Below are 26,078 nucleotides of genomic sequence, written 5' to 3'. Positions count from 1 at the left end.
AGCCAGGCTCTCTCAAATGTTTCAACTCTGTTCACGTTGTGAAGCATTTATAGGGGAGAGACGGGTCTGAACCAAAAATGTGAGAGCTACAGTGGACCTAGTTTTTCTGGAGTTGACCCAATCAGGAAATGGACATTCTGAAGTTGAGAGCTTTGGGTCTCCAATCATTGCGATGCCATTGGGAATTACTGTTCTGATGTAGTCCACAAGAAACAGGGGTCACCTCTGAAACGTGGATCTGGGAAGAAAGGAGTAGGTTGAGGTCCATCCCTGATTTAGTTTCGTCAGTGAGGTTGCTCCAAAACTCTCTGTATCAGCATTTAGGGTGCTACAGGGTGCTGGCATGGAGACCTCATTCCCCACCCAAGATGGGGAATGGTATTTAAAGTGGGGTGAGGCCACAAGCGGGCACAGACCTGGCAAACAAAATCGAGCTGAGTGGCTGATAGCTGCGCTTTTTAACCCCTCTCCTGATAAATTTGCTGCTCCCAGATGGTGGCAGCCACCACCTCCCTTTCTTCAGACTGTTTTAAGCAGGGAGAAGAGGGGAAAATATCCTTCGTGCTGACCAAGAGCAGGGTGGCTGGCTAACAGAGGCCATATGACCTATAGCTGCAGCAGATGCAGAAATCCTCTGGGCCTTCTTCAGTGGAGAGCTGATGGCCAATGGATCTATACAGTTGGTAGATGGAACCAGCCCTCCTGGATCGGCCGGTCCCAGCTACTTCCCAGGCCAATCCACTGGACTGGACCACCAAGAACTTGGCCCTGTGGCACAAATAATGCTGCAGGCTTTGTGGAAACCTACTCCCTCTCTACAGGCAAGAAAGTCACACACCTCCCGCCTCAGCTAGGACTCCACACAAACACGACCTCCTTCCCCAGAATGTTTTCTTCAGACCGTTCCACAGAACCAGCCTCTGCCGGGGAGACCCAGAGAATTTCTTCAGCTCCTGGGGCAACAAAACGGATTCCCTTCAGCTCCAATTCTCTTCCCTCCCAGCGACCCTGCCTGCTCTGCAGAAGCACGAGAATTCGGTGACGTTGTGCAAGCCCACAGGCTCACCCCCCACCCACAGCCTCCGCCCCGCAGAGTCAAATAAAAGCAGTGGGCGGGCGGGGGGTGTCTTACCCAAGTGCAAAAACGTCGGAGGGCTTGGAGAAAGGCAGCTTGTCCTCTTCCGTGTCGGGCGAGAGCTGGCGAATGATTTCTGGGGCCAGGTGGCACAGCCAGCCATTCTGGATTCGCAGCTTGTTCTCCCTCCTGAGGGGGGAAGATGACAAGAGTGAGAGCAACGCTTGAGTGGCCACCTCATACATACCTCCTGTGAGGTTCACTGCCTACGAGGTGATGAGCTGGGATCGCAGCTGGCTAAGGCTGCGTCTCCTCACCACTTCTCTTCAGTCCACAGCCAAACTGGGTTTATAACGTGGGAATTCGAGAGTGGGGTCCGTGTTTGAATCCCTCTAAATAAATCACAAGTAGCAACAAAATTAGTGACCCTCCTTTCGTCCCTAGTGCACGTTTGGCCATCTCACCAGACAAACATAAAACAGGGCCCAGGCAGACTGAAGCCCAGAGCTCGCATGAGGTGAGAGAAGTGGAGACCCGTAGCTTTACTGAGATTCAGATTTAAGATCAGTCAGGAGTCCTGCGCGAAGAAACCTTGTGTAGTCTCCCAATGCTATAAACTCTTTGCACTCATGACTCTCTCAGAAACCCACACCAGCAAATGATAAAACTTCCTCCAGCCATAAACTGTATTTGGAATTAGCACCAGCGGAGTCCGTCCAGGCGGGGTCAGGTCCTAACCAGCGGGGGATAGACCGACAACGAGCTAAATTCTGATCTGTTGTGCTGGCGCAATTCGGGCGTCACTCCACGGACTTCAACAAGAGGCCTTTAAGTTTACAATGCTGCAGCCAAAAAGAATCTGCTCAGCAAATCTCAGAGAGCGTGAAAACAAAAAGGCATCATGGAGTTCCAGGCCAGCATTATGGCAGTGCCTCGTCTACACCTGTTATAGGAGTGGGTGGGTGACATTCTGTGGCCTCTCCTGTGCAGGTCAGGCTGGACTAGTGGTTCTTAACCTTTACCGCAGCCTGCACCCCTTTGGTTCTCAAAATATGTTCTCGTACCTCTTATGGGGGGGTCTAGGCACTTGTAAATGTATATTAAATACTTGTAAAATAGCTTTATGTTATTACTCACCATAAATAATGGTACAGTAGGCATACAAAACCATGCAAGTACTACCCAGAGATGTTGCAGAGTTTTGCTGTGGAAGTAAATTGTAACTGATGCGCTAAGAGTTAGCGGCCAACTGAATTCAAACAAAGCCGCCACACTGCCACATCATCTGCACATGCGTCAAGAAATACCCCGCAACGTGGCGGTACCCTGTATTTTGTAACGAGATCATTTCGCTACAATTAACTTCAGAAGTTGAAAATAATTTTGTGTTTGTATATTACAGTAATTGTTAAAAAAATGTATAATGTTAATAAAAAACAGAGGTTTGATGAAACTAGGTAGTTGTACTTACATGCCTGTGCTTAATTTGTGTTTTCGATGATTTACCTTCTTAAAAAAATCTGGCACGTTTTGCACCCCCAGAAAAGGCATTATGCAGCCCCAGGGGGTGTGTGCACCCCAGGTTAAGATCCACTGGGTTAGACTATCAAGATAGTCCCTTCTGGCCTTTATCTCTGTGAGCCTACACAGGAAATAAGCCAACAAGACACAGAAGAAAAATTTTAGGATTTCCTCCTTGACCCAAAAATGCAACTGAACGACAGAAAAGACCTTTACATGCCTCTGGTACAGGGTGAAAAGACACCACATTACCAAAGGGAAATCATCAAGAACTCTAATTAGAGCAGAAAGGTCCATATGGGAGAGGCAACTAGTGAATCAAGGAAAAATCACATTCTCTCTGCAAGTTGGGAGGAGACGTTTTTGAGGAGAGCTATTCTAGCACTGTTAGCAATTCAGGGCAAACATTTTCATTACTGGACTATGGCTGATTGCAAAATAGGTGCTATTCCCTGTCTACACAGGCTCTATTTCAAAACCGGTGCTATTCCTCATGGAATGGGCTTTACCTATTTCAAAATAAGCCAACCGCTATTCTGAAATTATTTTGAAATAGCAGTTGTGTTGTGCAGAGGCTAGCAAAGTTACTTTGAAATAACTTTGCTGCCTAGACCTACCCTGGCTGGCCTGAAAGAACACTCTGTAACCTGCACTGGCCCCAGGAGTAAGCAATGACTGTGCCTGGCACTTCCATCATTAACATTCATCACTCAGTTCCCAGCCAGGGCACAGCCTAGGACCCTGAGCTCCACCGTCTCTTCGCTAGAGTCCTGTTCATTAGAAACAGATGCCACATTACAGTCAGCAATAAACCCCAGGGACACCATCACCGACAGCAGTTAAACAATGGCTAGCTAATGAAGTGAACGCTGGTCAGCATTAACAAGCAGTGACAAACACAGAGTACCAATGTCCTGCTTTCTACCTCTGGCTAGGGGAAGTCAGGTGTGAGATCCAGGAGCTCAGCAATTGCACCTTTAGTTACCTGGGCTGTGTAAAGTGAAATGGGCGGGGTGTGTGCCCGGAGCTCAGCTTTGCCAGCCATGTCAGCAGGGTCAGGCCTGAGTTTGAACAGGTGAGACTCAGAGACTTGGGATAAAGACAAGATTGATGTTACTGCTACAAGATCCCTTCTAATTGCAGAGGAGAAACTGGAGGCAGCCTCAGTGCCACCTTCTAGGAGTGGGGATGCTGCAAAGTAGTCTGGCTGTCAGAGGAAAGGACCCAAAATGCTCCTCCTGGGGTGCCAGGGAGGAGGACCCAGCCAAGTGTGCACCTAGATTCCAGCTCAGAGCAGAGAATAAAATGCAGAAGTGGTAAAGCTGGACTGACATTTTCCCCAATAAGTAGAATTTTCCTCGCTTCTTTCTAGCAGGATGCTAAAGGGAACATTTCCAAAGAAGCCACCTGGACCATAATCAGTTCACATCTATGGCCCACAGTCGTCTGCTACATACACCCAGTCCAGTCTGGAGGGTCACTTGATCCATAAAATTAACAATGGAAGCAGAAGATACCTGCTGCATACAATCTCCTTCCTCCGTGGCAATGATCTCCATTGTTTTCTAGCACAAGCAGTTGTGCCATGTATATGTTTTCACTTCGACGACTGTTGAGCCTTTGGTCAGGGAATTTGCCTCATTAGGTGTTGTACAAAGAGACACTCCACAGACCAGAATCCCCAGCATTGTTACAGGCTGGGGACCAACTGTCTAACTAGCCGCAGAAAAGGACATGGGGATTACAGTAGATGAGAGATAAGAGAGGCAACAGTGTGCCCTTGTAGCCAAGAAGGCTAATGGCATATTGAGATGCGTTAGGAGGAGCACTTCCAGCAGATCTAGAGAAGTTATTATTCCCCTCTGTTCAGCACTGGTGAGGCCACATCTGGAGTATTGCATCCAGTTCTGGGCCCCCCAGCACAGAAAGGATGTGGACGCATTGGAGAGGGCCCAGCGGAGGTCTACCAAAATGATTAAGGGGCTGGTGCACATGACCTGCGAGGAGATGCTGAAAGATTTGAGGTTATTCAGCTTGCAGAAGAGAAGACTGAGGAGCGATTTGAGAGCAGCCTTCAACTTCCTGAAGGGGGGCTGTAACAAGGATGGAGAGAGGGAAGTCTCAGCTAACCAATACACGTAGATAGCAAATGGATGATACGAGTAGGCCGGGCAGGTTGTGTCTTCCCCCCCGTCACCATGGAGGATACAGCCTAGCAGGGATCACACAGGAAAACTCTGCAGGCAACAGACACTACACATCTCTTGAACCTGCTCCCAAGCTCCACTGGAGGTGCTCCCAAAGCCATTTTCTCAGCAAAGTGGTGTCCAAGAGGGGAAGAACATTCCCCTCAACCCCATACTGGGCAGATCCAGTCAATGGCACACACAAAGCCTGTTGAGTTTGGTTCTTGGTGATTTAAAAAAAATCCTGAGTTATACACTTGTAAAAGCCACAGTTCATGTTCTACCAATGTTCACCCTGATGTTGGATGTGCCGACTCACTGGACCTTGCTTGCTGTTCTGGAAGATCTGCCAGCTGGGTAACTATGATTCTCCTTCTGCAGCCAGGGAGCCAGACTCCAGGAGGTCACACCTCACAGTGTCCCTACCAAATGCCTCAGCACACCTGAGCAGAGGAGGGCGGCTGCTGCTCCACAGTCGGGGAGAAAGGTGAGTGAGTGGGCCCAGCAGCTGAACCTGGCCAACTGCTGCAGTGAGAGGCCTGCAGGGAGCAGGGAGCTACCTCAACTGCTGCAGTGAGATCATAACCAACGAGCACAGAGACTGTCGCACCCCGGGAATGCTGGGCACCGCTTCCCTGCTGCAGTGTCTGGTGACAATGGATTCATGTAATTGGATGTTTTCTGTGCCTTTGAGAACAGAGAATTAATTCAGAACCAGTTTATGGGCTGCACTTCAGACCTGGCACCTGATCTATACTGAAAGTCCTGTGGGGCAGGGATCCTGCCACCTTGTGCATTTACGTAGCACAAAGCTCATTGTTTGGTTGCACTTCTTATTGGACTTCGATATTGTGGCAGGGCACGGAAACCAATCAAACTGGGAACCAGCTGCACCAGGCACTGAAAATGACTGTCCCTCCACACGGAGTTGAGCTTCTCCTTTATTTCCAGTCCTGTTACTTATGCATCTACTGTGCCTTGCAATTGTTGAGGCTGGAAACTCGTTGGGGCAGAGACTGTCTTTTAAACAGGTATTTGCCCAGGTCAAAGCCCTGCTATGCCCTCCCCCGCACACCGCGACCCCATTTCTCCCGGGAACCCTTAGGAACAGCCACAATGCAAACAACTTGGAGGTGGAGAACAGAGAAGTCATTCCTGGCTCCTTTCATGCAGTCACTGAACATCAACTACAAGGAACCCCCACACCACAGCTTGTTAGTGTTCCCTGCTCCGTTCAGCTCTGTCACAACACCGCCCTCGGCAGATGAAACCTACAATTTACTCCTCGGAGGAAAAACAACAACAGATAACTGGAAAGATGTGTGCTGAGAGGTGCATTAGCACAGCCCACTAGAAGCAAACACAATAGGGCATTGAAACAGCAGCAAGAGCCAGGTGCCAAAGCCCTCTGGCACGGCTGAGTCACGCAGGGAGTGGGGGTGGGCTGCGCGGGCACAGACGTTTGCAAAGCCACCTCGCACACAATTGAGATACGCCCATGGTGAGTCACAGGGCACAGTCTTGACATGGTTGTGAGATCAAGACCACTCGCCCCAGGGAGCAGGGTAGGTTCCTTTAGTGCCACCTCCGGGTGTGGACAGGTGGCCACATCTTCAGGGCAAATTTCCAGGGGAGCCCTGGAAGGCAGACAGGTTTGTCATCCCATGCCTTAAAAAGGGCACGGAATTCATTCCGCTTTGGATATTAGTCCCTGGTTTGGTGAGAGGGCTTCAGAGGAATGAAGAAGTATTTCTCCTCCATCCCATTTGTTCTGAAGATCTGACCTGTCCTTGGAAGCTTCGTTGTCCCACCTTCTGGTATGAAGTCACCCAGCCCTAATGAAAGCAGGATGCTTGGGATCTCGGGAGAGCTGGCTCAGCCTTTCCTTTTCATGGGGTGATGCACTGAGTACATTGCATGTAGGTCTTTCAGCTGTCATCTTTCCAAGTGAAGGATATGTTTCTGCTTGGCACAGTTAAAATCCCAGTGCAGAAAAGCAGGTTTGAGCTGTTGTCCTGGCTGAAACCTCCCTCCACCCCCTCTTACCACTGTGTCCTCACCTCAACAAGCAGGTACAGCTAATGAAGTGTATTGAAAGCCTTTGGGAAGACAGACACTTTGTAAATATATAACAAAACCCTCACACCCGCATTTAACTAAAATGGTTGTGAGTCAATCTATCTGTGCAATATTAACTTCTTTATATACTGCCTGGTCACCACCAAAGGGATCAAACATCCCCAGTTTGTGTGTGATTCCTCCAGGATCCCAATTATGAGCGATGAGGGAAGACTGAAAGAACTGAGCTTGTTTAGTTTAGAAAAGAGGAGACTGAGAGGGGACATAACAGAGGTTTTTAAGTACCTAAAAGAGGGTTACAATGAGGAGGGAGAAAAATTGTTCTGCTTGGCCTCTGAGGATAGGACAAGAAGCAATGGGCTTAAACTGCAGCACGGGAGGTTTAGGTTGGACATTATGAAAATCTTCATAACTGTCAGGGTGGTTACACACTGGAATAAATTGTTTAGGGAGGTTGTGGAATCTCCATCACTGGAGATATTTAAGAGCAGGTTAGATAGGTCTAGAGACTCTGGCCAGTGTTTGGTCCTGCCTTGAGGGCAGGGGACTGGACTTGATGGTCTCTCAAGGTCCCTTCCACTTCTAGTGGTCCATGGTTCTGTACACTGGTTGCCACCTTACCTTTGGGCATTATTTTAATACACGTAAGACATCAACCACCCAGGAAGGGGACAGAAGAACACCTAGTGTGAAAGTCTAAGAGGCAGACTGCATTGGTGATCAGTTCTGTAAGAACCCCTTGTAATCACAGCAGGGCTTGAACTCTGAATCTTTTGTCTGAGGACACAAATAGCCCCCACTTCGGCCGAGTGCGCAAGCCCATGAGCTGGTAGCTATACTAAGCTGTAATCTTCCAGTCTCCCAGTCACTAAGGTGGGATATGAAACACAACTTGCTAGTGGTATCACCTTTGCAGATGCAGTGTGGATACAGCAGTATTCCTGGGACTTTTAAAACTTTGCTAAAAATTGGCAATGATCTAATCATGCAAGTGGTAAGAAAAACACTCATCACACAGTTAACCACTTAATTTGACAATGGATACGCTGGCGAGATGGACAAGGATAGAAATAGGTGTCCCATTATCTCTTTCTTTAATTCTCTGACATTGACACGCTATAATTACAAAAAGATTAAAATATGCAGCTTATCTCACAGGTGGCTTTGCAATAAAGCAATAATTAACCACAACAAATTTCTGCAATACCAAGAGTTTTATTTTTTTAAAAAATAAAGGAAGGTTTAAAAAAATACAGTAATTTCAGTCTAAATTATGAGGCACCTGAAGGGGAGTTTGCCTTCATCTGTTCTCATCTTAACTCAACTGCAGCGTAAACTGTTCTAGAGCTGATCTCTAATAGTCGACCAAGAGATAAAAGAAGGAAGAATTTCAGAGAGACTTTGTTCTATGTTCCTTTGGCCTAGGTGAAGGGAACCAGCTGCTGCAGCCCTACAGTCCTGTCTGGACTGGTGCTTCTCATCAGAGAAGCCAGCAAACAGCCATGCATCAGGTGCACAAATAAAACTTCTCCAGAGAACACAATGCTCAGCAGGAGTATGCAGAGAACACTTACCAATGGAAGTGATATTGGAGGAACACCTGCCCCCATAACACAAATTGCCCTCTTCTTAAGGCAACACTGACACCATTGAGGGATTATTCCCAACATCCCAGCCCAGAATTCATGCCTTTCTACTAAACTCGCGGTTCACCGTCTTAAAACCAGCCAACTGCCAAACCAAGGAGACTAAATCTTTCTCCTGGAGTCAGCCTGACACCATGCCCAACCCAGAGATGCATAGCCACAGCTCTATGATGTGACTGATCCAGTCTGCAATGTGCCCAGGGCTACATCAGACAGCAAGCAAACATAGTCCTTCCCCCCAGTGATCGCTTCCCCCAAGGCTTTGGCTGATTTTTTGGTTCCCTGCAGTTCAAAAAGGGTTTTTGGAGTGAAAATCAGGGTTTGGGGGAAATTTTATCACATCAAAAATTTGGAAAAAATTCACACAGCACACAGTCAACCTGTGGAAATCCTTGCCAGCGGAGGCCGTGAGGGCTAGGACTATAAGAGGGATTAAACAAGAGCTAGATAATTCCACGGAAGTTAGATCCCTCAGTAGCTATTAGCTAGGATGCGTAGGCATGGTGTCCCTCGCCTCTGTTTGTCAGAAGCTGGAGAAGGATGGCAGGAAAGAGCTTTATCAGAGAGGTAGCTGTGTCAGTCTGTATCTTCGAGAACAACAAGAAGTCCTGTGGCACCTTATAGACTAACAGATATTTTGGAGCATAAGCTTTCATGGGCAAAGACCCACTTCATCACGACTCACGCATCTGACGAAGTGGGTCTTTGCCAACGAAAGGAGAGAGATTGTTACCTATTTGGTTCACTCCCTCTGGGGCATCTGGCATTGACCACTGTTGGCAGACAGGATACTGGGCTAGATGGACCTTTGATCTGAGCCAGTATGGCCATTCTTATGTTCTTAGTTTTGGAAGGAACAAAACATTTGGCATTTTTGCCAGTCTTCATAGATGCAAACGAGGTGGTGGTGTTGGCACCCATATAACCTTCAGCTTCATGTATGGGATGCTAACTTACTGAACCCAGGCAGCCACCATACAGGGGAGTGGTACCGGGCTAAGGTTAGTGAATGCAGGTGAAAATGAGGTAGGGTCAGACACTGAAATAGGAAAGGAACAAGTTAAAAATTACTTAGACAAGCTAGATAGTTTCAAGTCAGCAGGACCTAATGAAATGCATCTTAAAGTATTCAAGGACCTGTTTGAGGAGTTATTTGAAACATTAGCTCTTGTCTTTGAAAAGCCAGGGAAGATAGGTGAGATTCCAGAAGACTGTAAGAGGGCAAATATAGTGACCACCTATAAAAAGGGAAATAAAGACAACCCAGAAAACTACAGACCAGTCAGTTTAATTTTTGTACCAGGAAAGATAATGGAGCAAATTATTCTGGAACTTATTTGCAAACATCTAGAAGATAAGTAGGTAATAAGGAGCAGACAGCATGGATTTGTGAAGAACAAACCACGCCAAACCAACCTGGTAACTTTGGGTGATTTTCATTTGGAAAACAGAAGACTGAGAGGGGACATAACAACAGCTTTCAAATATCTGAAAGGCTGTTAACAAAGAGGAGAGAGAAAAATTACTCTGCTCAACTGTTGGTGATCGGACAAGAAGCAATGGGCTTAAATTGAAGCAAGGGAAATTTAGGTTGGACATGAGGAAAAACTTCTTAAGCACCAGGATAAATTGCCCAGGAAGGTTGTGGAATCTCCATCCCTGGAGATTTTTAAGAGCAGGTTACATGGACGTCTGTCAAGCATGGTCTAGATGGTGCTTGAGTGCAAGGGACTGGACTCGATGTTCACTCCAGGGCCCTTCCAGTCCTATTATTCCATGGGGGCAGGAAGGGGGACATGCATGGAGATGAGCCAAAGGCCCTTGTGACTCTAAACCCCTCCCCACCACTTTCCAAATTTCACCAGCAAAATTATTTAGCAAATTTGACTCAGAATTGAGCTTCTCAACACCTTTGCCCAAAGAATGTTACTCAGTTCTAGCTGTGAGGACTGAATGATTAAAAGGCTTTAAAGATGATGATCGTTATAATCACTTCAACAGGTGCTCCAAAGAACATCTGGTTTGACAGTATCCAGAAAGGAGCTCAACTCCCCAGGGGGCAGGGAAATCGACCAGCCTTCCCTCTGACCTGGGGGAAGAATCTGAGCATAATATATCTCTATATAAAGCCCTCTGACACGGCACCAAAATCACAGGGAATTGCATTTCTCACAGTTCCAAACTGCAACTATAGACTGTGTTGGTTGCTCAAAACTGGATGTATGTTCCATCCACACAACCTGGGGAGCTTGCTACGAACACGCCTCCAGATGCACCGGAACAATATTTGAAGTGGGGGTGCTGAGCTGCATCCCCCACACCTCTGTCCAGGTCTCTCACTCCCCTCCCCCGGGCCGAGGCCACAGCGAGGGGGGAAGCTGCAGAGCCCCGGCCCATAAGTAGGACTGGTGTGCGGCTGCCAGGAGCCCAGGGAGCAGCAGTGGGGCCAAAGGCCGTGAGCCTGGGCAGCAGCTGGGACCCTGGATGGGTGGCAGGTGGCTGGGACCCTGGGGCATAGTGTGATCTAATGAACAGGGAATGATTATCGCATGTCAAACAAAAAAGGACGATGTTAGCCGAGAAAGGAAGCTGCCAGAGACAAACCAAGTTGTGGAGGACTAATGCTCACACAGAATTTGTAGCACATTCCCGGTTTCAGCTCTGTCCTACCTGCCTGCTTGCAGAACTCCCGATATTCTGAAGAGCCCAAAGTCCGTGATCACCACCTTCCCATTGTCATAGAAAATGTTTTTAGACTTGAGGTCTTTGTGAAGGATCCCCTTGGCGTGCAGGTACCCCATTCCCTGCAAGAAAGGAGAGAGAAGGCACTGGGAGGGAGCACAAACAACTGGAACAGCATCAGCCCCGAGGAGACAGCCACAGCTCTTGCTCACATGCCGTACGGTTACAGGTGACTTGCAGGACCGCTGCTATACAGACCGAAGGCCAGGAGAGCGGAAGGAATTTGAGACGTGAGTGCAGTGCGGCCAGTCCAAGTGAGGGGTTTAGGAAGCGGGGGAGTGCACACATTGCATCATCCTTCCACTTGCCAAATGGCATTTCACTGGCACCGTTTCACTCCGAGGTCTTGGCTCCTGCCCCTCCACACAAGCCGTGGCTGGTGCACAGGAAGATGCACTGGGACCCTTGTGCTCTAAGACAAGCACAAGCAGCATGCGACTAAGATTTCAGGTGACATGGATCCACTCTGTCCTGGTCAGCCCCCTCCCTGCACCCTAAAGCTCTATTCGCCGCGGTAGCGAATGGCGCTGCATAGGGAAGTCCACCCAGACTGGCAGGGAAGGGACATGGGGGGATCTCATTTAGCAATTAAGAATTTAGCAGGCGCTTGCAGAGGGGCCAGCTTCACTAGCTACTGTCAGCTAAATGACCACCACTAGCCACTGCCTGTGCATGGGCAGTGTGGAGCTGCCATGCCCCAGGAGAAGCTCTGAGAACCATTTTGCCTCAGGTAGTCATAAGACATCCAGCCACACACTTGCTGCCAAGCCTTAGGTGCCTCACTTTGAGGCACACTGCCTCAGTTTCCCCATCCGTAAACTGGGGAGTGACTTGGATAAGTCAGGAATTCACAGGCGCACAGCGAGAATCAATTAATTTACTCAGTGTTTCAAGACCCCTGGCTGCTCACTGCCAAAGCAGAGCCGTTCGATTATCCCTTTATGGCTATTTGCCAAACTGGCCCCACATCCTTCTTCCTGAATAGAATTTTATGCCAGCCCTCCCCTCCCCCATCCAAACAACAGCGGAAGAAATAATGCTCCATTTCTCACAATCCTCTGCTGAGACACAGCTGAGCTCAATGAATTTTGCACTCATTTGCTTTTCCATTTGGGGCACTGGAGGGTAATTCACAGCTTTCTATGCCCGCTACCATCTTCGTAATAGATTAATTAATACAGGTTTCCTCCTACATTCACCCCAAGATTAGTCTAGAAATAATTAGAAATAATTTCTAATAGTCTAGACACCTTAGCTGTGTAGGAGGCACATAAAGTCTTGATTTCCCTTTAGCGCCTGTTGAGAATGATGTGCTTGAAAATTATAATTAGCACCAGTGACATAAAGAAGACAGGGGAAGGGAGATCTCAACGTCTGTTGACATGGCCAAAGCCACCCAATGATGGAGTTTTGCTAGGAAGACTTCTGGGCAGTGACACTGTTGTGATACAAATGTTTTGTTGGGAAGAACCCACTCACTGAACCCCACTTTCAGGTAAGGGCCAAATGAAGGTGCTTATGCTGCCGTAGGTACATTAGAATAGTGATTCCAGCATAATTCCCTAGTGTAGACTCAGCCTACATCAACAGAACACAATTTCCCACGACATGGAGAGCAGGAGTAATACAATTTAGGGGATTACTGGGCTTTTGAACGGCTGTTCCGTGTAAGAACCTCAGCTCTTGGAGGACGGAAGCTCTGCTGCTCAGGGGTGTCATCACCTTCCTCACCAATACAGACACGCCAATACAACTACAACTCCTATATGTACTCCAAGCCTGAGCACGCAAGCGGCATGAGATGATTGGTGCCACGGGAAATGTCCAGTCATAAAGAGATCGGCCACTTGAAGAATCCACAAGCATGGTTAAGGAAGGAGAAGCCAGTTGGTTCTCCAGCAAACAGTCTCTCCTCCGCCACCACACACCAGGTATACAGCTCATTCCTGCCAGGGCATAAGATCTTTTATAGTCCACAAGTTAGAGCAGAGGACAGAGTCAGGATGCTTGGGTTCTACCTGGAATTTCATTGCACCTTGGAGGAGTCACTTCTGCTTTCTGTACAGGTTGAACCTCTCTAAGCTGGAACACACTTGTCTGGCAACAACTGTAACCCAGCATGATTTTAGTTAGCCAGATGACCACTAACCATGAGTGTGACCAAGTTTCCCGTGGTCCCATAAAGTTTGTTTACAGCTACCAGTCCTGGATATCAGTGTTCTGTGCTATTGCTTAGCTGTTGGTTACCCCTAACTGTCTTCTAACAGCCCAGCAAGCAGTAGAAGTGTAGGTAATGTGCTAGACAATATTGACCTGCTGTGGTCTGCCAAGTTCCCCGGTTCACCACCAGTCAGGTCCTGAGGGTGCCAGATGAGAGGGGTTCAACCTGTATGTCCATTTCCCCATCTGTAGAAGAGACACTTTCTTAACCCACACAGGCGTACTATACCAACAACTGCTAACTGCTCCAAGAGCCTCTGAGGGAAGACACCTTGGAAGTGCCAAGTATTTGAGGTGAACATGAGTCTTATTAGTGGAATCACAGCCAAAGATGGACCCACAAATCCCAACACACATAGTGACATTCTATGCCATATCTCAATTCCATATCATGTTGCCAGATAACTAAGGGCAAGAAAGTAAATTTAATTTGTTTTCATTGCAGCAGCTCTGAGTGGCTCCCAATCAAGGTCACTGAGCTAGGCACCACATACATGCAAACTTGTGCATGTGCGCACATCGATTATGTTACCGTGGCAATCAGTTTCCAAATGGTCCATGCAGTGGAAGCCAGTTACCTTAAACCAGCCATCACCGCCTATGACTGTTCATTATAGGCCAAACCCTCCAGGGATACTCTCAGAGCAAAAGTTGAGTCAGGACCCAGGGACTGGGAACTGAAAGGTTTATACTGAAGCACTGTGAAGGCAGCTGCCCACTCTGATGCCCCTGCTGGGCAAAAAGTTCATACTCAAGGTTTTGTTCCATACTCCAAAAAGGACGATATTGGGGCGAAGGGCTTTGACATTGGGTTTGGCCACAGCTGGCCTGAGCACACAGCAGTGATTTTTACGGTGTTTTTCCAGTAGAAGACATCGTATTGTTAATCCATGTTTAGTCACTGGGTGTGCTTGCACAAGGGTCATTCTCTCCCTGCTCCTTTGCACCACCCATGTGTTTATGCAAGAGGCGCTGATTCTCAATGAAAGGAAGAGGTGGCTTTGCAGAGTTGTTATTTATAGCTTTAGTTTTGGCTAAAAGTTTCCTGAAAGAAAAGCACGCATGCTGTATGTGTAAAACCTCAGAGTAGCCCTTTGCAACCAGAGCGTTGTCGTGTGACACACAAGGGAGGTGCTGTTTCAGATACTTCCCAAATCCAAGGACAGGAACCTACACTGGAGGCCAAACTCCTCCCTTGGGCACATAATCACACTGCCCTGGGAGCTGTGTATTTGTGTGTCTGAGGGGAGGGTGTGGCTCTGCATGATTTGTTTGATCCTGAACCTGTTGCTGAAGCAATCAGTGGCTGCACTTTAAGAGGCAGGAATTTATCCAGCTTATTGCTAAGGTCATTTCTCTAAAGCTGGAAGAAGTCCTGGGCTAGCAAACAGTGTCTCTGCCACATAGCCCAAATTCGTCACCTCTCCCAAACACCGGTCCGCCCAGATCACAGGCCAGACTCCAACAGCTCCACTCTCCCCAGCCTTTTGCATCAATAGCGATAAAAGCACCTTTCATTGTCTCAGGCGTCCCATGTGTATGAAAAGTCAGCTCCCCCTGCTGGCTCAGCTTTTTAAATGAACTCACCCAAGGCTAGGTAGGATCACACTGCAACAGGAAACTTTGCACCCAATAATCCAATGAGCTAAAAGGATTTTCTATCAAGTAATGCAAATAAAAGGATAGAGGTGTTCAGCTACCGTGCCAAATACAGTACCGGCAGGGATCCCTGTCTGGTCTTACTTGAGCCACCTCTCCCACCTTGGTCCAGGCCACACTGAGTTTTCTTCTAGGCTGGCTTAGCAACGAAAGCTTCAGTGCAATGCAGAGGCACAGCCAAGGCTGCACAACACAACATGCTACGCTGGAAAGGTTTGGGGTTACAGCATGGAACCCCCCTGCAGTTGGTGACCACTGCACAGTTTGGCCAATATGCCAAGGACACATGCGCAGAGGCAGATATATTTTAAGGCTGGGGGTAGGCCCATTTTCTTGCAATAGGAGCTATGGATGGCCAGCCTCTGTAAATGAGGCCTAGGTGTTAGCGCACTCCTGCGGTCCCTACACTACACAGTGTTGTAATCTTTGGGCAAATTATGCCTTTGGATAATTTGAAAACTCATGATTTGCTGGTTATTACTGTCCTGATAAAATGTGTGTGGCAACATTGTATGTGAAGTCTGAAGCTTCTGCTGAATGGTGTTCTCATGTTCCCAAATGAGTTTCAGCAGTAAACAGGGTCATCCAGAATGAAGGGCAACAAAAGGGTGCTCAGTCAGGTGAGGGAAAAGCCACAGGGAACATCCTTCCCTATAGGCTTGGTCTTCTGAATCTTGGTTGTGAATATTTTCTAAGAGGGGGACTGACACTATAAAAAGGAGGGACAATCGAGTGCCTTTTACAAGGGACTGACCTTTCTCTGTTCCTGCCCATTGAGTCTCTGCATCAGAAGGGACAAAGGAAGCAGGTGCTGAACTGGCTTAAGAAGTTTGATCTGTAAGACTGCTGAAAGCATGCGGTGAGAAAGCTTTGCTTTGAGTTTTAAAGAGTTTGTTAAGCTAGGCACGGAGTAAGCTTTATCTTTATTTTTCTTGTAACTATTTCTGAATTTTATGCCTCATTACTTGCACTCACTCAGACTCTCTCCCTTCATAGTTATTTGTTTTAGCTAACCTGGTGTATTTGAACTGAAGCATCTGGGAACCTTCATTTGGGGTAACAAGATGTGTGTGTGTCATTTCTATTGATCAGATGACACACACATAAACATTTATTGCCCAGGAGTGAGCTGGGCACTACAGGACATACACTGCAAGAGGAAAATCTAATGCTTGGGTCTAGGCTGAGGTCACCCTGCAGTATAACAAGGCTGGTAAGAGCCAAGGGGTGGCTGGCTGCAGCACGCACAGAGACACAGCTGTAAGTGACTTGTATGCTGCCCTCCATTATTTTCCATCCCTGGATGGAATACATTTTGTTCTGTGCACTGAGGTATGAGTGCATCTTCACCACCGCAGCATGAGTGTTTCTGCTGGGTGCTCTGATAATCAACTGGGCAGTATTTGAATCTCTCCTGGCTGGCTGTCCAAGCATGCACCTTACAGTGAACACTGCTGGAGGCTGTTCACGAGCGGCCTGGACCGGAGACAATGGCAGGCAAGACATTGTAAAAGGTGTTCCAGGTTAGAGGGCAGGGGTGACACATCTACTCATCGGTCTGTCTGGATTGTACCCTGGGTATATCACAGATGTCAAATGTCAGGCCTCCACATTCGAGAATACAGGCATGTGCGTCAAAGTGAAACGACACATTAAGCACCCCAGCAGGCAAATGAAAGGAAGGAAGGAAGGAAACGGATATCTTGTTGGAATGGGATCAGACACGGTCCACAAGCGTTAAGTTTAGTCATGGGAAGAGTGTGAACTGCTGCTTGGGAGAGGCTAGTACCAAGGCAACCACGGCCCTGCCTCCTTCCCAGGGCCACCAGCTCCCCACACCCATCCCAGTCCTAGGGGGTGATGCGTTAACCACATGGCCATTGAGCACGGAGCGGGTGATACACACACACCCTGTGTCTCTGAGTATGTGCCCCCAAAAATCCCCAGTGCCAGGTGAACAGCCACAGTGCCTACAGACAGCCCCCCTTCCTCCAAGTTCCAGGTGGCACTGACCCAGCACTTGGAACCCCCCAGCACTGGGTGGCCCCAACCACCCCAACTCTCAGCTGCCCTAGCCCCCCACCCCAGTGCCCTTCCCTGAAGAGGAGCAGCTTGCCTGGGATGGGGCCAGGGGGAAGGATAAGCAGGAAGAGGGTTCAGGGAAGAGCAGGGGTGGGGCCAGGCCAGGGTGTTTGGGAAGGAACAGCCTTCCCCAGCCTTTCTGACATGCCACCCATGAGCGTGGTAAGAAAGAGCCAATGATGCATCCTAGAGATCGAAGAATTAATGTCTGTAGCTACAAGTCTTCCTTTCCTTGCACAGATATCACAGACTAGGCCTCAGGAGCATGGGTCAAGCCACTTCAGAGAAGCCCGGATAAACACGGCCATTAACCTCAGCCACTTATTAAGCAAAACACTTAAGGATGTGCTGAAGAATATAAGACCAGTCACTCTGGGCCAGACCAAAGGTGCTTCTTGCCCAGCATCCTGTCTTCTGAGAGAGGGCAGCATCAGGTGGTGCTGAGAGAATGAGCGGAGGAGGTAATCATGGAGTGATCCATCCCCTGTGGGTGCACGTCTCTTTGGATGAGAGTGCTCAGAGGGTGATCTTTGAACAACAGTTTGCTGCATCCACTCAGGATTAAGTTTCCAAGGGCTCGGAATCTTCTCTGGCACACATGTGCTCGCTCTGATTGAGCCGTCGGGCTGAAAGCAGCCTCAGCAATGGGAGAGGCCAGATGCCTGACAAGACCCCTAGGGTCTTGGAGAGGGTCATATTTGAGACAACTAGCCCCAACCGCTGTTACGCTCCATTCGTAGTATGCTAGTGCGGCCAGTGCTCACATGGGTGTGCCCAGCAAAGCTGGAAATTTACACCTTCCAGCTTCAGCACAGGCATACCAAGAGGCCGTTTCACATGGCTGGAAGCTTTCTACTGAGCCTGCACTGCACATTTTTTAAAAACGTTCTCTCAAATCTCTCCCATAGAGAGACATGCACATACATTACTTTACAGCTCGGCTTCTCCGTGCACATCCTTTGGCATGTGCTGGCCAAAGAGAGGGACTGTTGTCTATGAGCTCTCTCTGCTAGATCTCATCTCAAGCTGGAAATGATGTCTTCCAGGCCCAGTGAAGACATAACCTTTTAGTTGCCAACCCAGTTCCCCCCTAGCTTGACCATCACCTTGCTCCTCACTGCGAACTGTCGGCCAAGTTTCAAATGTCCAAACTGAGCTTTCAGTTCCCACCATGAAAGCAAAAGGTGCAAGCAATTTTCAGAGCTGGAGAAGTCTATTTGCACTGTAGTTTTGAGCATGACATACATGCCTACCTCAAATGCAGCTGCACTGATTTACTTCCAATTTATTTTAATAATGTAAAAAATGTTCCCTCTAGACAAGCGACCACAGAGAATTACATTCAAATAGAGAACTTTTCAGTAAGATCCAAACTTCCCACTTACCCTCGCTGAGGCTCGGGCTGACAATATCAGAGTAGTTAGTATTTCACATTGCCCCTAAAATTTTGTTCTCTTTTAAGCTGAGAATCAATTTGGTCAAGTTGGGTGAAGATCACAGCCATGCAGACACAGAGCACAAGACATAGGCACCACATAACTTCCAATTTAACAGTTCAAGTAGGACTTCAGTTTCATAGACTTTAAGGCCAGAAGGGACCATGGTGATCATCCTGTCTTGCCTTTAAGTGTATGTCTGCACTGCAGTGGAAACCCAGGATTTGAATTTAGGCTCCAGCCTAGCCATCCTTCTACCTATCTGCAAACCATGCTGACCCCTTCAGGCAGAGGATCCATGCCTGAGTCAAACTGGGATCCAGGGTTCTAGACCTACTGCTTTGCAGGGTGGATATAGCCCCGCTGATATATACTCTGGGAGTCCAACTAAAGCAATGTTTCTTAAACTTTTTGAGATCACAGAACACAAAAAATTATTATTTTTAACATGGAACACCAATGTAAATTTTCTTCAAAAAATTGTTAGACAACCCCCCCCCCCCAAAAAAAAAAACCAAAACCCCAACAAACAGCAAAAACAAAAGGAAGTAATTTAATCAGATATCACAGCAATGAAGAAGTAACATTCTATCTGGTTTTAATAACAGGACATATAGACCATCAGTGTATGTTATGAAAAAAAGCCGCACACTTGCAGCACAGCTGCAAGTTGTTCCTGAAGCACCAGTTTCTGCAGAACACAGTTTAAGAAACACTGACCTAGAGCACCCCACAGTTAAACAGTCTGGCTACGGTTACACTACAGCAATCTGTCAACAGAAGTCACGGTGAGAAGAGATTTCTGAACAAAGCTTCTGTGAATAGAGTGCAGCCACACACAAAAGCCAATTGGAAGAGCGCTCTGCTCTGTCGACAGAGCAGCCAGACTGCCCAGCCACTCTCTTGACAAAACAGGCACATGGAAACACAGCAGACAGGGCAGCTCATTGTCCCGGATGCCCTATCTGTCCAGAGAAGGCCTCCCAGAGCATCCCCACAACTTTGTTGTCAATGGAACCTGTTGACAGAAGGCGCTCTTCCTCTTCTGGGAGAGGCAGAAGGTTGTGGGTGGCAGTCCAGACTTTTGTCGACGTACCGTGGACAAAACTCATTTTGTGTGTGGATGTTCCACAAGTTTTGTTGCCAAAACCGGGGTTTTGTCGGCAAAACTTGCTAGCGTAGCCGTAGCCTCTGACTTACTTTGCTCTCTGGACAGTCATGTCTGATGGACAGTCAAGTTCCTCCTCACTGTGCCATGCACAAAGGGCTAGTGAAGCCCCATTTTGGAAAGGGGCTAGGAAGTTTGGGACTCGGGCCCACAAAAAGCAGTTTAGATGTTTGTGCCAGAGTTCAATCATTCATAATCTGGGGTTAAAATAGGAGGGGACATTCAAGCCCCTGTTAACAAGCGCAGGGTCTGTTAATTCCAGTTATGCACAGCAGCTGAGTTTCACCCTGTGAGACCAGGGTGCCCGTGGGGCATACTGTACCTTCACAATCTCTTGAGCTATCTGCCTTGTTTTGTTGACATCCAGGACAATTTTTGCATCCCTCACCACCGAGTAGAGTGTCCGTCCTTTACACAGACTGAAAGAAAAAGAGGGGGAGATAAATACATGTGCATGTATAAAAACCCCAGGAAACATCAATACAGCTAAACACGGTTGCAAAAGAGAGAAGCTGTAAAGGGGGCTAAAAATAGATGCAATATCTTGGCTTCATACCAAAGCAATGACTACAACTTTGGAATACATTTTGGAGCTCTCGCCCCCACTTTGACATGTTGGGAGGGAAATATCTTATTTCTCTAGTATATTTTGATAGCACCACATTGATCCTGAGCAGTATCTAATGATCCTTTCTTCTCTCTCTTATTTTATTCCCCGTTTCCCCGCTGTGAGACAGTCTCTGGCCTTTTAAAAACAACAAGAAGTTCCGTGGCACCTTACAGACTAACGTACTTTGGAGCATCAGCTTTCGTGGACAAAGACCCACGTCGTCAGACGCATCTTGTTGTTTTTGAAGATACAGACTAACACGGTGACGTCTGGGATACTTTTGGCCCTGTCGTGTTACACCTGTGGACAGAACTCTCCCTATCTCACTGCCTCGTCCTCTCCGGGATAAAACTGTCACAGATCTGAGATGATCCAAAAGAGGACAGAAGGGAAAAGAGAAGGAGAAAAGCCTGCACGCTGTACAATAGCCTCCAATTTTCCTTCTTGTACCAGTTACAGTAAAATCTATTTACAGGGCTTTAATTACCAAGGGCAGTTGATAGCAGCAGCTGCAGGGGGAAGGGGGCATATCAACCAATTAAAAATATATTGACATTTGAATATCGTAATGGAGTATGGGGGCGGATTCTGCCTTAACTTCTTCCCACCAAAGATGGCTTTTTTTCCTTGTCTATACCCACCTACGCTCATTACAGGCAACTTGAGAGAGAACAGACTAAATACCTGTGCCTGGATAATAGAGCACAGGGGGGAAAAGAAATCTCTATTTAAATCGGCTTCAAGAATCACAGATGTTTCATTAACTAGAATAAGATCAAATTAACGAAAGTTTGGACTTTTAATTACTCCTTTATCCCACCCACCACATCTTCCTCCTTTCTTCACTGTCTTCCTCCTCCTTCGCCCTCACACTGCAGGCAGAACACTAACAATGCTCAAAAACTTCCAGACAGGATCACACGGAAATGACGCTTGCAGCTGCGTGCTGTTTGGAAGGAATCTTACAAAGACTTGCCTTTCCCACCTGCTATAATAAGGGCAGGCCAAGCAGAATGAACCTGCATAAAAGCAAGGCTTTGCCAGCACAGGTGCCATAGCGCATCCAGACCTCACTGTAACGAGCTGACTTTCAGCTAGGGGAATCCACCATTATTCATCAAATCATCTGTATTTCTATGAGAGTAGCAGCCCGAGGCTCCCAATAGCCTGACGCACCATTGCGGTAGGTGCTGTACAGATGCAGAAAGACATGATCCCTGCCTCAAGAGCTCACAAATGTGATTTAAAACAAGGTGTACCTGACCCACCCAAAGGAAGGTACTGGGCGCCAGAGTAACACAAACAGAGCTTTGTTTCCCACAGACTGGCAGCATGGACAATACTGAACTAGAGCTGTGCTTATTTGGAGAGGTCGGGAGAGACTTCAACAGAGGCCAAGAAGCAGATGAGTAGCAGTAGCCCTACCTTGACTCTGCCAAGCTGAGATCAGCTGCCAGGGCCGTGTAGGCTTCGTGGCACTGGTGAGGCTGAAGGAGGGGTCTGAAAGAGGTTAGTGGGTCGGGTAGGACTGAGAGCGAAAGGCCAGTCAGAAAAGGGCAAGAAGCATCTATCTGTTACGGCAGGGGAGGGGGAGGTGATGGGCTGAGAACACGACCTTCACAGCAGAGTTTTGAAAGGAGTAGGAGGCAGTGAGGTGGTAATACCCAAGGCCAGAGAGGCCGAGGATGCAGCAGTCCAGAGCAGAGAGGAGGGCCTTTGTAGGGCTTGGCATTGCGCATAGACTGGGGTTAGACGAAGGTCAGAGTCAAAAGTCATTGGTGACAAGAAGCCGCAGCCTGAAAGCAGGGAGGCAATGCATTAGGCCCCGTACACACTGCAGTGGGGACAGTCCCTGCTCTGAAGACCTTACCATCGGAACAGACCAGACAAAGGACCGGTGGGTGAGGAGGGGCAGAGAGAGGTGAAGTGACCCAGGTCACACAGTAGGTCTGTGGCAGGTGGGAGCCAGGAACAGAACTATGGCCACCCAAGTATCAGTCTAGTACCTGATCCCCGGGACCTGGGAGGATGGCTGCCTTGCCCAGCAGGGCTGGGATGGACGAACTGTGAGGGGTGATGGTGGGTCAAAGTCCTCCTACATGGGAAGACTGAAGATCTAGAGCATCAGTGGGCAACCACACATGGTGGGTGGGATGCACGAGCGTCCCTCTTTCGCCTCAGTGGGCCTCAGGAACTCGTGGCCCACTGGGGTTCCAGCTGCAACGCTACAGCATCCCCTCCCTCACAGACCTCTTGCGCACGAAGGTGCTGGAGCCCTGCATTTCCCTGCCCCTTCCCACCCTCCCAGCGTAGGTGGAGTGTAGCGAAGGACCTGATTTGCACTCCAGTCCCACTCCTGCCGCGCCCCCGCCCAGAGCTGGAACAGCATCAGACAGCTGATTCACAGCATTCCAGCTGGAGCGGGGCACAGACCGAGAGCAAATCAGGCGATTTGTGGCTCTGAAAGTGCGGGGCGGGGAGCAAAGGACAGGGCTGGAGTGCCCTGGTGGGTGATAGGTGGATGAGGGAGGGGGGGAACCAGGGGGTCCACTAGCCACATCCTCACACCAACATGTCAGCTGGCTAGCGAGGGGATGATTAATCCCTCCCCTGGACCACAGGCACCATAGTTTGTTCCTGCGAGCCTCTGCAAATCATGCGGCCAATGAGGCTCCGGACGTTTTTCAGTTCAGCTCGGCCGTTAGCGCCGGCGGAAATAGCAAGGGGAGCTCTGAACAGAATGGAAACGTTTCCTCTTTCTTGGCCTTTTCAGAGCAGGTCCATGTCAGTGACGACGGGCTCGGCGATGGCTGGAAAGGAAAAAGGCATGTCCCATTCCAGTCTGACACAAGCCAGGGAGAAGCACGAATAGCCCCACGAAGCACAGTGCTAAGGGCCACTGCCCCAGGAAAGTCCAGATACTTTTTTGGCATCTAGAAACAGGCCAGGAGGTCCACATTCTGTCCGACTGGGCAGGCTGAGTGTTGGAGGGAAAACCAGCAGGGCTCCTCCTCCCATGTCCGCAAACAGTACTGGTAGCCACTCCTGGTCTACACCAGCCCAACAGCTGCAGCACAGTCTTAGAGCAGGCACCACTGGAGGAAAGAGCGCCACCAGAGATAATCAGCAACATGTTCTTCGGCCCACCCTCTCCTCTGGCCTTCCCATGAGCTAGCGCTGGCCAGGAACCCCCTGCACAGCTGGGCTCGTTACCGTGGAGGTGGAATGCACGATAACGTGACAGTAATTAGACAGGTACTTTATCACGCTGGCCAGCTTTGCCTCCTTATTAATTGCTATGATTATTACTGGGGCACCTCAGCGTCCCAGTCACGAATCAGGACCCCATCATGGCGGGGACTATCCAGTCTCCTTTGGGTGTCCATGTGTTGTGGTCAAGCTGCCCAGCAGCGGCTCCATAGCATGAGTGCCAACCTCAGGACAAGTATCAGAGAGGTGGCTGTGTTAGTCTGCATCTTCAAGAACAATAAGAAGTCCTGTGGCACCTTATAGACTAGCAGATATTTTGGAGCATGAGCTTTCGTGGGCAAAGACCCTCTTCGTCAGCACAGGCAGCTCAGAACCAGGACACAAACCCCAAGTTAGTTGTTCTGTTCTGAACTCTCATCAACCAACTCTCTAGTGTAAACGCTTCAGACATGGTAGTAGCCCTAACACAGAGTCACAGGCTGCCCTGGAGCCCTCCGAGGCATCTTGTTGCCCAGAGAAGCGTGCCTTGCCGTGAATAACTTCAAGAGCAGCTCCAAAGCACGTCTCTATCGTGAACAGAAGTCGTTGCAATAACAGATATTCTCTCACCCTCCTTGTCTCAGCCACAAACCACAGTAACATACAGATTACTCCCAGTGCCAAAGGAGTACTCAAAGTCAATCACACTTCAATTCTCACATCAAGGACAGCACTTGTAGCCAAGCCTACAATGAAGTACCTAAAGAGTCATTACACGGGAAAAAGAAAACGAGAGGGCTCTTCACAAGACTAAAGCAGGTAAACACACAGACACAAAAGAGTTACAAGCTTTAGTTTCAGAGTGTAAGAGAAGCAAGTTCTATATGTTCGCAGGGCTGAGCCAGGCCTAGGAGCTGAGGATTTTTTTGCTTATGCCTAGAGAACCTAGCCTCTCAGAGTCCAAGCTGCATGGAGAGCCATCTCCTTTTTTCCTAGGAATTTTGATTCCCTTCCCCGCTTCTGCTGAGCTGCAATAGGAGCTGAAGGGATGAATTCACTTGCATGATTCATCTGGGGGCGGGAGGGGAGAGGTAGAGTAAATAACAAAGACTTCTGTCCTCTTTAATGTTTCACATTAGGCTGTTGTTCGTGGGCCATCCCTGTTGGGCAGGACAGAACACTTTCTGCTGGAGAATAGCAATCATGCCAGCTGGTGTCTCTCTCCTGTCTAGTGATTTACATGGTTATGAAAGCTTGCAATGCACAGAAACTCGATAACGCTTTATAGTACTGGATGCAGATGGTATAAGTGAGATTAATGCATGCAGAGACTTACAAGCATCCGTAAAGTCTACACACTAAATGCAGTCTTATTATTCTACTCCCTCTTTTCTCAGTACTAACACACAGGTGAGCCAGACTGATGCCAGCTCTGTATTTATCAGTATCTAGCTGAGACGTGGAGGCCTTGGTGTGGTACCTGGCCTGTTGGTGTCACAGATGCATATTGTCTTATATTGTGATTGACTGTTCCTTGGAACAGGGCTGACTATTTTGGTTTAAAAAAAAAAAAAAAGCCCATACCTCTAACAATCAAAAGAGTTATACGTTAAAATGGGTAAGTCTAGACCAGGCCTAACACAATTTTAAAGTTGTTTTATTCTGTACGAACAAAGAAAATTAAATTATATTCTAAAATACTTTGGCTGCAATCATGCTGAAACATGGTTATCTTTGTCATTTAGAAATGTAGTGATCTAAACTGCACCTGCAAATAAATACCAGTGGAAAAAAAATTAGGCCCTCAGTTTTTGTAACTGAAATTTGTGGGTGCAAAATGAAAAGCCATATTCTAAAAAGCTGGCCCTGCTACCCTTTTGATGTGGAATCCTTTATACAGATCTGTTCAAGAAACCAGGATAACATGATCTACTACACAACTTGCTTCCTGAGGTTTATGCTATTTTAGCACACCTTAAGTTATTGTAGCTACCCATCCTCCCCATCCTTCGCGATGTAATTCATATTTTCCCACAGAAAAAACTGACCACAGCAAAAACTTGGTAAGGAAGTGAAATAAGTAAAGAACCCTCATCAGAAACAAAACAAAGAGGTTAATAGAGGTGGCTCTGGTATCAGCCCCTAAGTGGGTTATGATTAGCCTTTCTAAATAATCATATTTCCAGTATGTGTGAACTTCAGGCATAAACCTTGGGAATAGAGATTTTGCCCAATCCCTATTCAGAGGGGATCATATCATTTCAGTCTTTTAGAAGCGCGTAGTATATTTCAAACACAGTAAGCCCATTACATTAGAAGTCAGATCCATATTAAATAAGGCAGCAGAAACCAGGTGCAAGTCAAGCCTGGCACAAGGCAAAGTACCATGCAATCTAAAGGGGGGACATGCTGCAACAAGAGCTCACTGGACCCAAGAGAACTAACAATACGTTGGCACAGGTGAT

General features: G+C 48.0%; 1 protein-coding gene across 1 annotated transcript in view; it reads right to left on the bottom strand.

The window, feature by feature from the left end:
• The window catches only part of KSR2 (kinase suppressor of ras 2), a 237,264-nt gene that overhangs the window by 5,779 nt on the left and 205,407 nt on the right, over nt 1-26,078 (bottom strand). Inside the window, exons 15-17 of the mRNA XM_075012305.1 lie at nt 20,137-20,233; nt 11,178-11,311; nt 1,133-1,264 (exon numbers count right to left, since the gene is read on the bottom strand). Of these exons, the coding sequence (XP_074868406.1) occupies nt 1,133-1,264; nt 11,178-11,311; nt 20,137-20,233 (363 nt within the window). The remainder of the gene's footprint in view (nt 1-1,132; nt 1,265-11,177; nt 11,312-20,136; nt 20,234-26,078) is intronic.

Source organism: Carettochelys insculpta, chromosome 18 (genome assembly GCF_033958435.1).
Source record: "Carettochelys insculpta isolate YL-2023 chromosome 18, ASM3395843v1, whole genome shotgun sequence".
In the NCBI taxonomy this organism is placed as follows: domain Eukaryota; kingdom Metazoa; phylum Chordata; order Testudines; family Carettochelyidae; genus Carettochelys; species Carettochelys insculpta.
Note: the sequence above shows the minus strand (reverse complement) of the source record. Positions and strands in the feature narration are given on the sequence as shown.